Source organism: Erinaceus europaeus, chromosome 6, assembly GCF_950295315.1.
Source record: "Erinaceus europaeus chromosome 6, mEriEur2.1, whole genome shotgun sequence".
Classification (NCBI taxonomy): Eukaryota; Metazoa; Chordata; class Mammalia; order Eulipotyphla; family Erinaceidae; genus Erinaceus; species Erinaceus europaeus.
Window position 1 is genome coordinate 51,291,244 of NC_080167.1, and position 14,112 is coordinate 51,305,355.

The 14,112-nt window shown below is 41.9% G+C and overlaps 1 protein-coding gene across 9 annotated transcripts in view; it reads right to left on the reverse strand.

The window, feature by feature from the left end:
• The window catches only part of BEND7 (BEN domain containing 7), a 115,288-nt gene that overhangs the window by 24,888 nt on the left and 76,288 nt on the right, over positions 1 to 14,112 (reverse strand). For all 9 annotated transcript variants that reach the window (XM_060192187.1, XM_060192186.1, XM_060192184.1 and 6 more), the window contains one exon: positions 2,326 to 2,445. In XM_060192187.1, the coding sequence (XP_060048170.1) occupies positions 2,326 to 2,445 (120 nt within the window). The remainder of the gene's footprint in view (positions 1 to 2,325; positions 2,446 to 14,112) is intronic.

Here is a 14,112-nt window from a genome sequence, read left to right on the forward strand (position 1 = left end):
AGAAACTGGGATATGGAGAAGATATTGTGCTAGTTCATGTGTGTTTATTGCAAGGAAAGGAATGGAGTCCAGAACTATTAACAGTAAGAGTTACATTTATGGGAGTTGGGCTGTAGCGCAGTGGGTTAAGCACAGGTGGCGCAAAGCACAAGGACCGGCAGAAGGATCCCGGTTCGAACCCCGGCTCCCCACCTGCAGGGGAGTCGCTTCACAGGCGGTAAAGCAGGTCTGCAGGTGTCTATCTTTCTCTCCTCCACTCTGTCTTCCCCTCCTCTCTCCATTTCTCTCTGTCCTATCCAACAACGACGACAACAACAATAATAACTACAACAATAAAACAACAAGGGCAACAAAAGGGAATAAATAAATAAAAATAAAATATTTTAAAAAAGAGTTACATTTATGTATAAAATACATGTAGTATGGAATAATGAAATTTAAACCGAACTTCTTTTAGTGATGCCAGCAAGACTTTTCCTGTGTCTATGAGAACACTCTCTCCAGTAATTAGTATACTCAATTCATACTCAGTGGATAATCTTCTGCTTTTTATGCCTGCTACCTTCTAAGGTTACTATTCAGATTTAAACTCTGCAGACCCTTTGGGGAATTTCATTTATTCTCCTAAGCACAGTTGTATGTTCTTGGACACAAAGTCTCTTTTTCTCCTAAGTACAGTTGTTATGTTCTAGCACACAAAGTCTCTTCTTGTATCTGTCTTGTCTTTGCAGCACCTAAATGTATCATCAGAATTCTGGATCAACATGATTCTTTTCCTTCGTGTCCCCAAAGAACTCCAAGTGTTTCTCACATTTTCCAATTTACTGTCCCTGGCTCCTGTGAGGTAGGAAGGGTTAGGGTCAGAAACAAAAGGATGAATATGGGATGATCTCACTCATAGAAGTTGAAAAGATCAGAAGGAAAAACACTAAGCAGAACTTGAACAGTTCATGTACTGCACCGAAGTAAAAGACTCTGAGGTGGTGGGTAGGGTTCAGGTCCTAGAACATGATGGCAGAGGACGACCTAGTGGGGGTTGTATTATGTCATAATGTTACACATGTACAAACTATTGTATTTTACTGTCAACTGTAAACCATTGGTCCCCCAATAAAGGGGAAAAAAAGAGCATTACTCTTTAAAAAGAGCAGGAGGTGGCACAGTGGACAAAGCACTGGACCTGACACATGAGGTCCTGAGTTCAATCCCTGGAAGCACATGTATCAGAGTGATGTCTGGTTCTTTCTCTTTTTCCTTCTATCTTTCTAATAAATAAATAAAATCTTTATAAAAAAAGAACATCACTCTGGCACATGGGATGCTGGGCATTGAACTTAGGACCTAATGCTTGAGAGTTTAACACCTCATCCTCCTTACTACCTCCTATGCTACTGGATGGTTATTTTTATAAAAATATTAATTTATGGGAGTCAGGTGGTAGCGCAGCAGGTTAAGTGCAGGTGGTGCAAAGTGCAAGGACTAGCGTAAGGATCCCGATTCGAGCCCCCGGCTCCCCACCTATAGGGGAGTTGCTTCACAGGTGGTGAAGCAGGTCTGCAGGTGTCTGTCTTTCTCTGCCCCTTCCTGTCTTCCCCTCCTCTCTCCATTTCTCTCTGTCCTATCCAACAATGATGACATCAATAACAACAATAATAACTACAACAACAATGAAAAACAAGGGCAACTAAAGGGAAAATAAATAAAATAAAAATATTTATTTATTAAGGAGAGAAAGAGACAGAGGAGACAGAGACAGAGGAAGAACCAGAGGATCACTCTAGCATATGAAATGCCAAGGATCAAATTCAGAACCTTAGGCCTGTAAATCCTCCTCTCTATCTTTACACCTCCCCCCAACCTCAAAGATTACTGTTATTATTGTTTAAACAACTAGTACCTTTATGAAATCGTGCAGATCCAAACAAATAAAAATGAATATGCAATAGAAGCAAACCACAAAAGAGAGATCCAGTTGCTCATCCCCCCTACCCAACAGGATGACAAATAAGATTAGCAATCTTTAGTCTATGGACATACCATCCTGAACACACCCAATCTTGTCTGATCTCAGAAGATTAGCAATCTTTTCCATTTGCACTACTGAAGGTAAATGGCCTGACATAATTTTTGCTATTTAATCTTAAGATGCTTTTCAAAATTAATTTGAATAAGACTTTAAAATACAAAGCCATAGCACATTATATAGAACTTTCTTTGAAAGACAAAAAGAACAATAAAGTAGCCTAGAGCAGAGAACTGTACTCTGTAAATTCTAAGAATGCAATAAAGTTCTCCTGCAATTATTTTCTTAGAGCTTTTTCATACCTGAGCCTCGTTTTAACCTTCTTCTGGCCAGTTTAATTTGATCCTGTAGAATCTGCACCCAGTCTCTTGGGCCAGGAAGTTTATCCACATTATTTGCTGTACAGTATTTTTCTGTGAAGACTGAAAGAAAATGTGAAATACCATTTGAGATACTCTGGCAAATAAAAATATGCAAATAGGAATATATCCCAAGAAGAAAAGAAAACCTATTTCTAAGAGACATCAGTTCTGCAGCGACCTTCAATATTCATGTTACTTTCCCTTTGGTGATGAAGGGCCCTGCCTTCTTCTAATGTATGGCCCTGCCTTCTTCTAATGTATTGCCCTTCAAAAATGAAAACCAGCTATAAATATTAAGTAGCTCTTATGGAAAATGCTCTTTTTTTTTTTTCTCTTACTTTTTAAAGGGGAAGATTTATCTACTTTATGAGAAAGAGGAAGAAACACAGACCAGAGATCACTGGCATGTGTGGTGCCAGGAGCTGAACCTGGGATCTCACACAAGCAGACCCTGTGCTGTACCCATTGAACCATCTCCCTGGCCACTGACACTCTTTCTTCCCACTCCACTCCACGTGTATATGGGAAGAGAGGAAAGTGCTTCCTGTGGGTCTACTGGGCTCATGAAAAATTAAGCAGATGTATTCATTCAAAGATTTCATTTTTCTCATTTTTGTCATCAGTGAACAATTACACATGAAGTGATGTCATGGTGATTTCTACAAAGTCAGTCCTCCAAAGCAGGAGAATGCAGTGGTGTCTTAGTGGAAGTTTCAGTTCTGTTTGGAGTCAACCTCTTGCATATTATTCTGACTTCCTGAAAAGAGCTACCTTTTAAGCACAAAAGAAACTATGGAGAATCATATGGCAGGACAAAAGGAGGCAAGACAATCATCTCAGGAGAGTTGCACTGTGTGCCTGCACATACGGGCTCTGCTGCTGACATTTGTTTCACACACCCGCCCCAGCACCTTTTAACTTGGTCTTTTCAACATGCTCCCTGCAAGGAAGGTCAGGATTTGGTTTGTAGCCACACTGCATAGCCTTCCTGGTATTTAAAATATTGGCTATTTTCAAGTTTTAAAGATTCCTTTTTAAAATAAATGACAGACCAATGTTGACAGATGTAACTATATAAAACTGTCAATTCTCTACTGAGTGGAAAATAAACGTTTCATTAGAATGACAAAAAAAAACCTTGCATTGAATATGACTGAAAAGTTTCAGTACTACCATTATAAGGAGAGATCATCCAATAAAAGAGCACCCTCAGAAGTCTTCATGGAGAAAGTATGCTTTACAAAAGGCATTGTTTTGTGGGGGGTAGGGCAGTAACGCAGTGGGTTAAGCGCACATGGTGCAAAGTGCAAAGACTGGCTTAAGGATCTCAGTTCAAGCCCTGGCTCCCTACTTGCAGGAGGGTCACTTCATAAGCCATGAAGCAGGTCTGCAGGTGTCTGTTTCTCTCCCCCTCTCTGTCTTCCCCTCCTTTCTCCATTTCTCTCTGTCCTATCACAATGACATCAATAACAACAATAATAATAACAACCACAGCAATGATAAAACAACAAGGGCAACAAAAGGGGGGAAAAAAAGCTTCCAGGAGCAGTGGATTCGTGGTCCAGGCACCAAGCTCCAGCAATAACCCTGGAGGCAAAAAAAAAAAAAGTTCATTATTGGCTATGTTTCAGAAAAAAAAAAAGAAAAATTGTTTAGGGGGGTCAGGTGGTGGTGCACCTAGTTGAACACACACATTATAGTGCAAAGGATCCAAGTTCAAGCTCCTGGTCCTCACCTGCAGGGGGAAGCTTCATGAGTGGAGAAAGTGCTACAGGTGTCTCTACATCTCTCCCTCTCTCTCTCTCTCTCCCTGTTCTCTCTTGATTTCTTTTTGTCTCTATCCAAAATAAGTACAATGAAAATAAAATATTTTAAAAAGGATTTCTAAAAAAGAAAGAAAAATTGTATAGTAAGCTATAATCTCAAGGTATATGCTAAACCTACTAAGTCAGGGAGACAATGTTCAGAAGCTAACATGTTATATTAATAAAACTGTGTGAAGTGAGTGCCAAGTACAGAATGCCAGCAGAGGAGTAGTTCTGTGTGAGAACACCAAGGAGTGATGGTGGAGGTCACTGGACACTGTAGCTAGGGAGTCAGCGGGGTTTCTGTGTGGACAGTGAGCTTATCCAAGCTCACATAGGATGACAGTGAGACATGCATGCACCCTACCCAATGAGCTATCTTTCTAACCCACAATATATTTAAAGAAACAAGATTTTATTAAATTCAGCTATCCACAATAACAATAATTTCCTAAATCAGAGAACTGGCAAGAAGTTCTTAGTTCAATTTTAACAAATAGGAAAGAAACAAAAAACCCTTATGCTGTGTACCTATTTGTTTATATGAAAATGTGTACCAGGAAAATGATGAAAGACACTGTTTTAGCAAGTAAACATTTCCCTCCTTGTAATGTTATTTATATGATTAATTTCCATAGCAACCTCTCTTTTCTTAGGCTGTGAAATGCATTTGTCCAAATTAGCACACATTAGAAAGCGATGTCTAAATCTGTGGTTCTAAATTAACAAAGTAGATTTGGATTATGCCAACATACAAATAATTACCAGTAACCATGTGTGTCAATGAACAAGTTGAGCAGAAGCAAGGGAAGCCTCCAGGATGCTTTCTCCCCTCCATAAAGGATTTCAAAGCAAAGCTTTCAAATCTAATTTACAGGCTAAGTATTTTGTTACTTACTAAAATTCTAACAACTCCTGGTTATTTTTTTTCTCCTATCAATTCAAACTTGCATGGTATCAAATATTTTAAGACCTTTCAAAGTACAGATCTGGCTTCTCAAAAAAGTATCTGTAAAAATAAATACTTCTACTGAGGAAATAACTGACATTCTATCTCATGGATTACATTCAAACTTGAAAGAGACTTTTTAACTCAGTCCACTGAACACAGAATCTTACTCTTTCTGTTACATGCACAGATGAGACCTCCTTAGAAGGGCCAAAAGAGGGGGTATGGATTGACCTGTCAATGCCCATGTTCATTGGGGAAGCATTTGCAGGAGCCAGACCTTCCACCTTCTGCATCCCATAATGATCCTGGGTCCATACTCCCAGAGGGGTAAAGAATAGGAAAGCTGCGGTCCAGGAGGTGGCGCAGTGGCTAAGGCACTAGACTCGCAAGAATAGGAAAGCTGTCAGGGGATGGGATGGGACATGGAGTTCTGATGGTGGGAATTGTGTGGAGTTGTAGCCCTTTTATCCTATGGTCTTGCCAGTGTTTCCTTTTTATAACTAATATCAAAAAATTGTCATCATATTGATCTGAAAATCCTCAATAGGTTATGTGAATTGACGGATAGAGTAAGCAGAATAACTTTTTGCTATCTGAATCTATAGCTAAAGGTCAAGCTATTATCCTGGTAACAGTTCCATTAGGAGTAATGATGTGAAGAGAGGTACTGCATTAATGCACTGGGCTCCCTTCTATGTTAATAGTGGGTCATTAAGAATCATAGTGGGACAAATTGCATCCATCCTTAGAAAGCAATAGGTCCTAAAAAGACATTTCTCTCCTTCCCAATTTTAATATATCTAAGGGGAGATAAGGACAGATTTTAAACAAGTCCAAATAGTCTGAACAAGTGTATCCAGGCCAACTAGTAAGCTAAATAAAAGAGTTGAAATATCTATTTTGCTTAATATAATTTGAGGTCCCAAGGCACAAAGAGTATGTTAAGTCACCGGGGAAATGACAAATGTTCAATTTGATCTGTACATGAATAATGACTTTCCTCAGATGCTTGCATTCATTTCAACCATGCCCTTTAATTGTATATAAATAATGAATAAGCCAGTGGTGGGGCAGAGCCTTCTTGGGAAGGTGGCATTTAATACAACCATCTGTGGGCACGGCAGTGAGCAGGGAGTCCGAGTGATGTGCTGAGAACACAGTGGAGGTGCTGGGATGCCCAGACAGCCACCGCTCACATAGTAGCTCCAAGGGGACTCTTAATCTGGGCTGTTCTGCTCTGTATTCTGGGGAGAGCAGACCAGGGGATGAGTTTTCTAAGGAGTCACTGAATCACAGACACTGAATCTTCTAACTGGGTTCAGACTCTGGTCAGCAGATGGCTCAACTGCTGCTCTGATGACTCAGTTTTAACTTCTGGTTAAAGACTAGTGGAATCAAGCTGTACATCAAGCAGAACTGAAGGCTGCCAACTTCTAAGGCTTGCGAGGGGCTAGGGGCAAGGTGGGACAAAAGCTACATAGTAGGGCCCTGGGGCGTGTAAAGGGGAGAGGTCCTTGGGACCCACTGTATGTGCTCCCTGTCAAATGGCTTACCTCTGAGTAAAGTGGAAAGAGAAGGGGAGGGGTCTGAGTGAATGTGAAACATCAGCACCCTCTTCCTTTGCTTTTTTTTTTTTTTTTTTTTTTGCCTCCAGAGTTATTGCTGGGGCTCAGTACCTGCACTACAAATCCACTGCTCCTGTGGCCATTTTTATTGTTGTTGCTGCTATTATTGTTGTTGATGCTGCTGCTGTTGTTGGATAGGACAGAGAGAAATTGAGAGAGGAGGGAAAGACAAGGAAGAGAAAGACAGACACTTGCAGACCTGCTTCACCGCTTGCGAAGCGACCCCCCCTGCAGGTGGGGAGCCAGGGGCTCGAACTAGGATCCTTGCTCAGGTCTGTGTGCTTCACATTATGTGCACTTAACCACCACCCAGCCCCCCTTTCTTTCCTTTTTAAAGGCCATTGTTTGAAAGTCCAACTTGGCCACTGCAGGAACACAATGGATCAGGTATCATGGTCCAGTATTGCAGGTGAGAAGATCAGAGTGCAGGGCAAGTTGAACTGCTGGACCCAAAGGGCACTGCTAAAAGGGATTCTTTTCCACATAAATTATTTAGCTTTTAATTTAAGGTTGGGGATTAGCACGCAGATCTTAGAAAAATGACTGCATTCTAAATATAAGCAAATTGGTGGCTGAGTTGGTGCTTCCTCGTGAATGTTGTGGAGCTCAGTGTTATTTTTTTAAAGTCTTTTTTAATATTTATTTATTTTCCCTTTTATTGTCCTTTTTATTGTTGTTGTAGTTATTATTGTTGTTGTTATTGATGTCTTCATTGTTAGATAGGACAGAGAGAAATGGAGAAGAGGGGAAGACAGAGAGGGGGAGAGAAAGACACCTGCAGACCTGCTTCACCACCTGTGAAGTGACTCCCCTGCAGGTAGGGAACTGGGGCTCGAACTAGGATCCTCACGCCGGTCCTTGCGCTTCACACCACATGAGCTTAACCTGCTGTGCTACCACCCGACTCCCTCTGTTTCTGTTTCGTGTAGTTGATTACTTTCAACTACACGAAACAGAAACCTGGAAGGGAGAGAATGGGTTGGTCTCCCAGATCACCTAGCCAAGGAAAGTGGAGGGAGCATGGGCATGGGTGGGATGGAGTGCACATATTTTCAGGGGTTGGTGATTCTGACCCAGACAATTGGGCTCTCATAAGAGTGTATTTATTCTCTTTGATGGCATGTGCTTCACCCACTAGTTTCATGTAAAGAGAGGGTGGTATGAATTGCTGACTTGATATCCATACAGAGAACTCAATAAAATAATAAATGTGCCAGCTCTGTGATAGCTCATCAGGCGAAGGACATCCCTTACCATGTGTGAGGTGCTGGGTTTGAGCCTGGATATCACATGGAAGCATCATGCAGAGGACCTGGGGAGCTTCATGGATGATGGGGCAATGCTGTGGAACTTCCCCTCTCTCTACACAATAAAGAACTGAAAATTGAGTGCTCATAAACTAAAATTAGAACCAAGAATTGAAAATTGGGCTCAGAAGGTTACTCAGAGGTATCTTGTACTGTATGCAGCCCTGAGTTCATTCCCTGGCACCACATTTAAAAATTATGGCAGTTAAAGTATTGTAGAGAATGGGAAAAAGCTTGAATGCAGCTGGTTTGCAGTGCTTTCTATTTCAGTGTAACTGTTTCTGTGCCAGAACGGGCTGTCAACCATGCAGTTTCAGAAGACTGACTATATCAGGCTCCCAGGGACATTCAGACCTGGGAACCCAGCCTACAATAACTAAACTTGAAAGGGACTGGTAAATATACAATGAGGCCATCCTTTTCCTAAACCTGGAGCACTAGGTTTTATGACCCAGTGCCCCCACTTTTTGGAATAGAGGTGTTGGAGTGATAAACTAAACAGAAGGTTGCTTGGAGACCATGGAGTTAAAAACAAAGGTAGCTGGCTGAGGATGCTTGTATGGTGCCTTTCAAGCCAGCACTGGTGGGGGCAATGAAGGGTCCTGAAGCTGAGGGAAGTCTGGCCACAGACTGCACACATGCACAGATGGACCTCACATCCTCCTCAGAAGAGACAGCAAGGAGGGTGGGGCTTTAACAACAGACATAAAGCTGACACATCAAGATGTGAGTGCCCCCAGTCCCAGCATCATATGCCATTCCAAACTGTGAGGGGTAGAAAGTTAGTGGGGGAGGCCAGCTGATACAGGAAAAAGGGGGAAACAGATGTGAGAGACGGATCAGAGGGACTGACAAATTTAAAAAAAAAGGGGTGTGTGTGGGGAGAATGGTGTTAAAATGACTGACTACCCAAAGAGAAAAACAAATTAACCCTCCCCCTCTACATTCTAGGCATCAGTAAATTATGGGTTGATAAAAGATCTGAATGAACAAGACAGTCTTTGTCAGAAAATATTTAAGAGAATATCTATCATTATATCATCAGGATAGAAAGAATTTCTTTAACTGAGCATAAAAAAACAAAGAACATTCTGGAGGCTTCTCAGAAATCACCTGCCCTATAACCCAGCAATTCCTCTCCTAGGGATATATCCAAAGGAAACCAACACACCCATCTGAAGAGATCTCTGTATACCCATGTTTATAGCAGCACAGTTTGTAGCAGCCCTGCCTTGGAAATAACCTACATGTCCAATGACAGATGAGTGAGTAGGAAAATTGTGGTACATATATACAGTGGAACACTACTCAGTTATCAGAAATGAGAGTCATCTTCTTTGATCCAACCTGGATGGAACTTGAAGGTATTATACTGAGATAAGTCAAACCTTCCACCCTCTGCAACCCACAATGACCCTGGATCCATACTCCCAGAGAGACAGAGAATGGGAAGGCTATCAGGGGAGGGGATGAGATATGGAGATCGGGTTATGGGAATTGTGCGGAATTGTACCCCTCTTATTCTATGGTTTTGTTAATGTCTCCTTTCTTAAATAAAAAAAGATATTACTTAAAATAAAACAAAAAAAAAAAAAGAAGAGAGAGGTAAAGAAGATAGAGAGAGGAAGAGAAAGATTGACATCTGAAGACCTTCACCCTTCATGAAGCATGCCCCTACATGTGGGGAGTAGGGGCTCAAACCTGGGTCCTTGGCTTGGTAATACATGCACTTTACTGAGTTAGCCACTGCTTGGCCCCCTACTCCTTTTATTTATTTATTATTTTTTTGTATTATCTTTATTCATTTATTGAATAGAAACAGAAGTTGAGAGGGAAAGGATGATAGAGAGACACCTGTAACACTGCTTCACCATTTGCAAAGCTTTCCCCCTGCAGGTGGGGACCAGGGGCTTGAACTCAGGTCCTTGTGCACTGTAACATGTATGCTCAAGTAGGTGCACCACCACCCAGTCCCTATTTTTTAAATTTTATTGTCACCAGGGTTATTTCTGGGGATCAGTCCCAACATGATGAATCCACGGCTCCTGGTGGCCATTTTTTATTTTTCCTTTCTACTTTATTTTTATTTGACAGGACAGAGAGAAATTAGAGGGAACAGAATATAGAGAGGGAGAGATAAACACCTGGGAGTCAGGTGGTAGTGTAGCGGTTAAGTGCACATGGTGCAAAGCACAAGGACCAGCGTAAGGATCCCGGTTCAAGCCACCTGCAGGAGAGTCACTTCACAAGACACCTGCAAACCTGCTTCACCACTCATAAAGTGACCTCTCTTCAGGTGGGGAGCAGGGGCTTTAACCCAGATCCTTTGAATGGTGATATGTGCACTTAACCTTGTGCCACTGCCTGGCCTCTACTTTCCTTTTCTGTCTCTCTTTCCTACCCTCTAGCTAGAGGGAGAAATAAGTAAATAAATAAGACTGTTTGCACTGCAAATCCACACTACCTGGAGGCCATTTTTTCTCCCCTCCCCCTTCTTTTTTCATTTGATAGGACAGAGAGAAATTGAGAGGGGAGAGGGAGATAGGGAGAAAGACACTTGCAGACCCGCTCCACTACTTGCATTCCCCTGCAGGTGGGGAGCAGGGGCTTGAACCCAGATCCTTGCATGGGTCCTGTTTAGTACTATGTGTGCTTAACTGGTGTGCCACTGCCTGGTTCCCAGAGAAAATATTTGTAACATAAAACTGACAAAAGAATTCATGTAAGTCAGTCAGAAAACAACTATCTATATGAACAATAGTAGACAGATGGAAAATCAGAGGAAAATAACAAAATAATAATAAATATGAAACGATGCTCAATCTCATTCATAATCTGGGAATCTCCCACTGAAGGGCCATTTGGGACCAGTGGCCTGGCTACTTCAGTGGAGCTTAACCCTGGAACTGCTTAGACTGCGTGACTTGATTCCACTACCTGGTGCGTCTCCCCAGCATTGCTCTAGCACACATAGTAAACGTTTCTCTCTGCTCTGGGAACTGGAAAGGACTGATGAAAGAATTTCTTCATTCAGCAGCCACCGATGTTGAAATATGGTAAAGTTCATTTCAGATTAGACTTTAACAATAATATTCAGAAGAATTTTCTGACTGAAGGTATCTACTAGTGAAGCCATTAAATATAGTAATGCAAACAAAGTATTATTGATGAAGTTAATCTGTCTACTGGATTATATATGTGAAATCCCATAGGGGTTGGGAGATGTACAAAGAGCACAAAATGTGCGTGTGAGAGGCACCAGCTTCATTTCCCAACACCAGTGATGGCCAGACACACACACACACACACACACACACACACACACACACACACACTGGTGGCACATCTGGCTAAGTGCATACATTACAGTGCACAAGGCCCCAGGTTCAAACCCTGATCCCCACTTGAAGGGGGAAAGCTTCACAAGTGGTGAAGTAGGGCTGCAGGTGTCTCTCTGTCTCTGTTCCTCTCTATCTTCCTCCTTCCCTCTTAATTTCTGTCTCTGTCCAATAAGTAAATAAACAAATAAATAAATATTTAAAAAGGTAGACCTATCCTTTAAAAAAGAGCTACTTAGGCAGGGCAGTGAGGACCAAGCAGAGTCAAAGCTGAACATGGCCCCTCAGTGCTGATCTTTGGTCTGTTATTTTCAGTTAGCTGTTGTAATGAAAATGGCCTAGGGTTGAATGAATTAAATTGATTCTTAGTCATATTTGTTTAATTCTATAGGCTTACTTCTGAGAATTTCAACTGAACTTACTGAACATAGGTTTTCTGAACTGGTGGAGACTGAAAATTACTCAAGCCATGCTTTCCCACCCCCTCTGCTGCCCCCACCCCCAAGAGAAGATACTTTTTCTAGATCTAAAACAGCAGTCAAGAGTAAATCTACTTCCCATAACACTCCTTTCATTATCCCCAGACCAGTGGGACTGAGGTTTGCACAATCTTGCTTAATAAACTCGATCCTCAAAGATCTGAGGCTCGAATAGCACCAAGGGAAAAGAATGATATTCCATGTCTCCCTTTATTCAGCCTCTGCTATAATGAGTCTCTGTCTAAAAGGAAGTGCCTTCAGTGGTTCTCAAATTAAAGAAGTTATTTTTAATTTACCTCACTTTGAGGAAGCCCACAGCTCATTCATAATACAACCATTGGGAAATCTGGTTAACACTTTGGCTGACTGTACTAAACATACCTCTATTTAACATGGTTAGCATATTTCAATAATAAATAAATAAACAAATAAATATATCATATCTGCCAAATAATAAGATATGGATACTAACTATATTTGATATAATAGTGCTATACTATTTACTTTTTTTTTTAATTGCCACCAGAGTTTTCACTGGGGCTTAATGCTTATACCACCACCTCTGGCAGCCACTTTACTCCCCATCTTTTCCTCCCTCCCTTCCCCACTCTTTCATAGGAGAGAAATAACTTGTGGAGGGAGGGGGAGGTAGAGAGGGTTTCAAAAGAGACACCCAAGTCCTGCTTCACCACTTATAACCATCCCCCTCGCCTGTAGGGACCAAGCGCTTGAACCTGGGTCTTCACACATTGATAACAGGTGTGCCACCTCCCAGTCCCCTGCTTATATACTTTAAAAGATTTATTAATGACAGAGGACAAAGAACTATAGCATCATATGTGATGCTGTGTTCAGACTCATAATAACATGCTGTTTAGCACCATGCCACCATCCCCACATTCCCTGCAGCTATTTATTCTTAATGTGGCACCAGGGAATGAACCGAGGGCCTTGAACATACATGATGCCACTGAACAGACTTCTGAGCCCAATTATTTCATTCGTCTTTAGAAAAGAGTGAGAAAGTTGAGACATATATATAAGCATCACTCCATCATCCATGGAGCTCCTCTGGTGCTGTCCATAGTATTTCTATGTGTTGCTAGGGACTGAACTCCATGTATGGCAAGGTGTGCACTCCACTCACAGAGACATCTCCTGGCCCGTATTTCTTAGTGTCCTTTTTAGGCTTGCCAGTCCCTGTTAAGGAGCCAGATGCCGGGCTAGCTTCACGGGAAGGAGACAGACGACCAGGAACTCATGGCTGAGCTGGACACAGTTCAATCTTTATTGATAAGCAAGTATGCAGTACAATCAATCTAATCTCTCTTCATTAGAAAATCCTATCTTTTATATCTCCTGAGGCAGAAGTGTCAGGAAGAGGAAGTACATAGGATAGAGGGTGGAGTGGAAAAAGAGCCCAAACCAGTGGGGATTAAACGATGGAAAACAGGGTGTGACTAGGAGAGGGGGCGGAGCGAAAAGAGAATGTGAACCAATGGGATTAAACCAGTGCCCTGCAGGCAGGGCGGGTCTCAGGTAAAACAGTGATTATGTAAATAAACCACAGTGTTACCCTAACATGATGATCAAAACAGGAGGGGTCTTAGAAGCAGACCAACATAGGCTCATAGGAATTCTATTTGAAAAAAAAATTTAAAACTTTTTATTATCTTTATTTATTGGATAGAGACATCCAGAAATTGAAAGGGAAGGGGAGATAGAGAGACAGAGAGGCACTTGCAGCCCTGCTTCACCACTCATGAAGCTTTCCCCCTGCAGGTGTGGGTGAGAGGCTCATACCTGGGTCCTTGTGCACTGTAACATGTGTGCTCAATCAGGTGCGCCACCACCTGGCCCCTGAAATTTCTGTAGAATTAGCATGACTCATTTAATTATGGATCAGATCAGGAATGTAAGCTCTAGCAAGACAAATGTAAGAGGGCAGGAACCATCAGCTCAAGTGGCATACAACCACACGCACAGCGATGCTCCCCTTTGCCTAAGAGCTGCTTCACAGATGTGCCTGTGCGGAACTGTTCTTTATATATGGACAAGGAGAAAGGGCTGGGTTTTTCTCTCAGTTTTTAAAGTGAGAGCTTGTCTTTATAGGAGGTACTAAGCTCACCCCTCAGCTACAATGTCTGGGAAAGTAGACTCCTCAGAATCAATATAAGCTAGGACACATTCAGGGAGGGCACAGACCTTTCTGTCCCACACC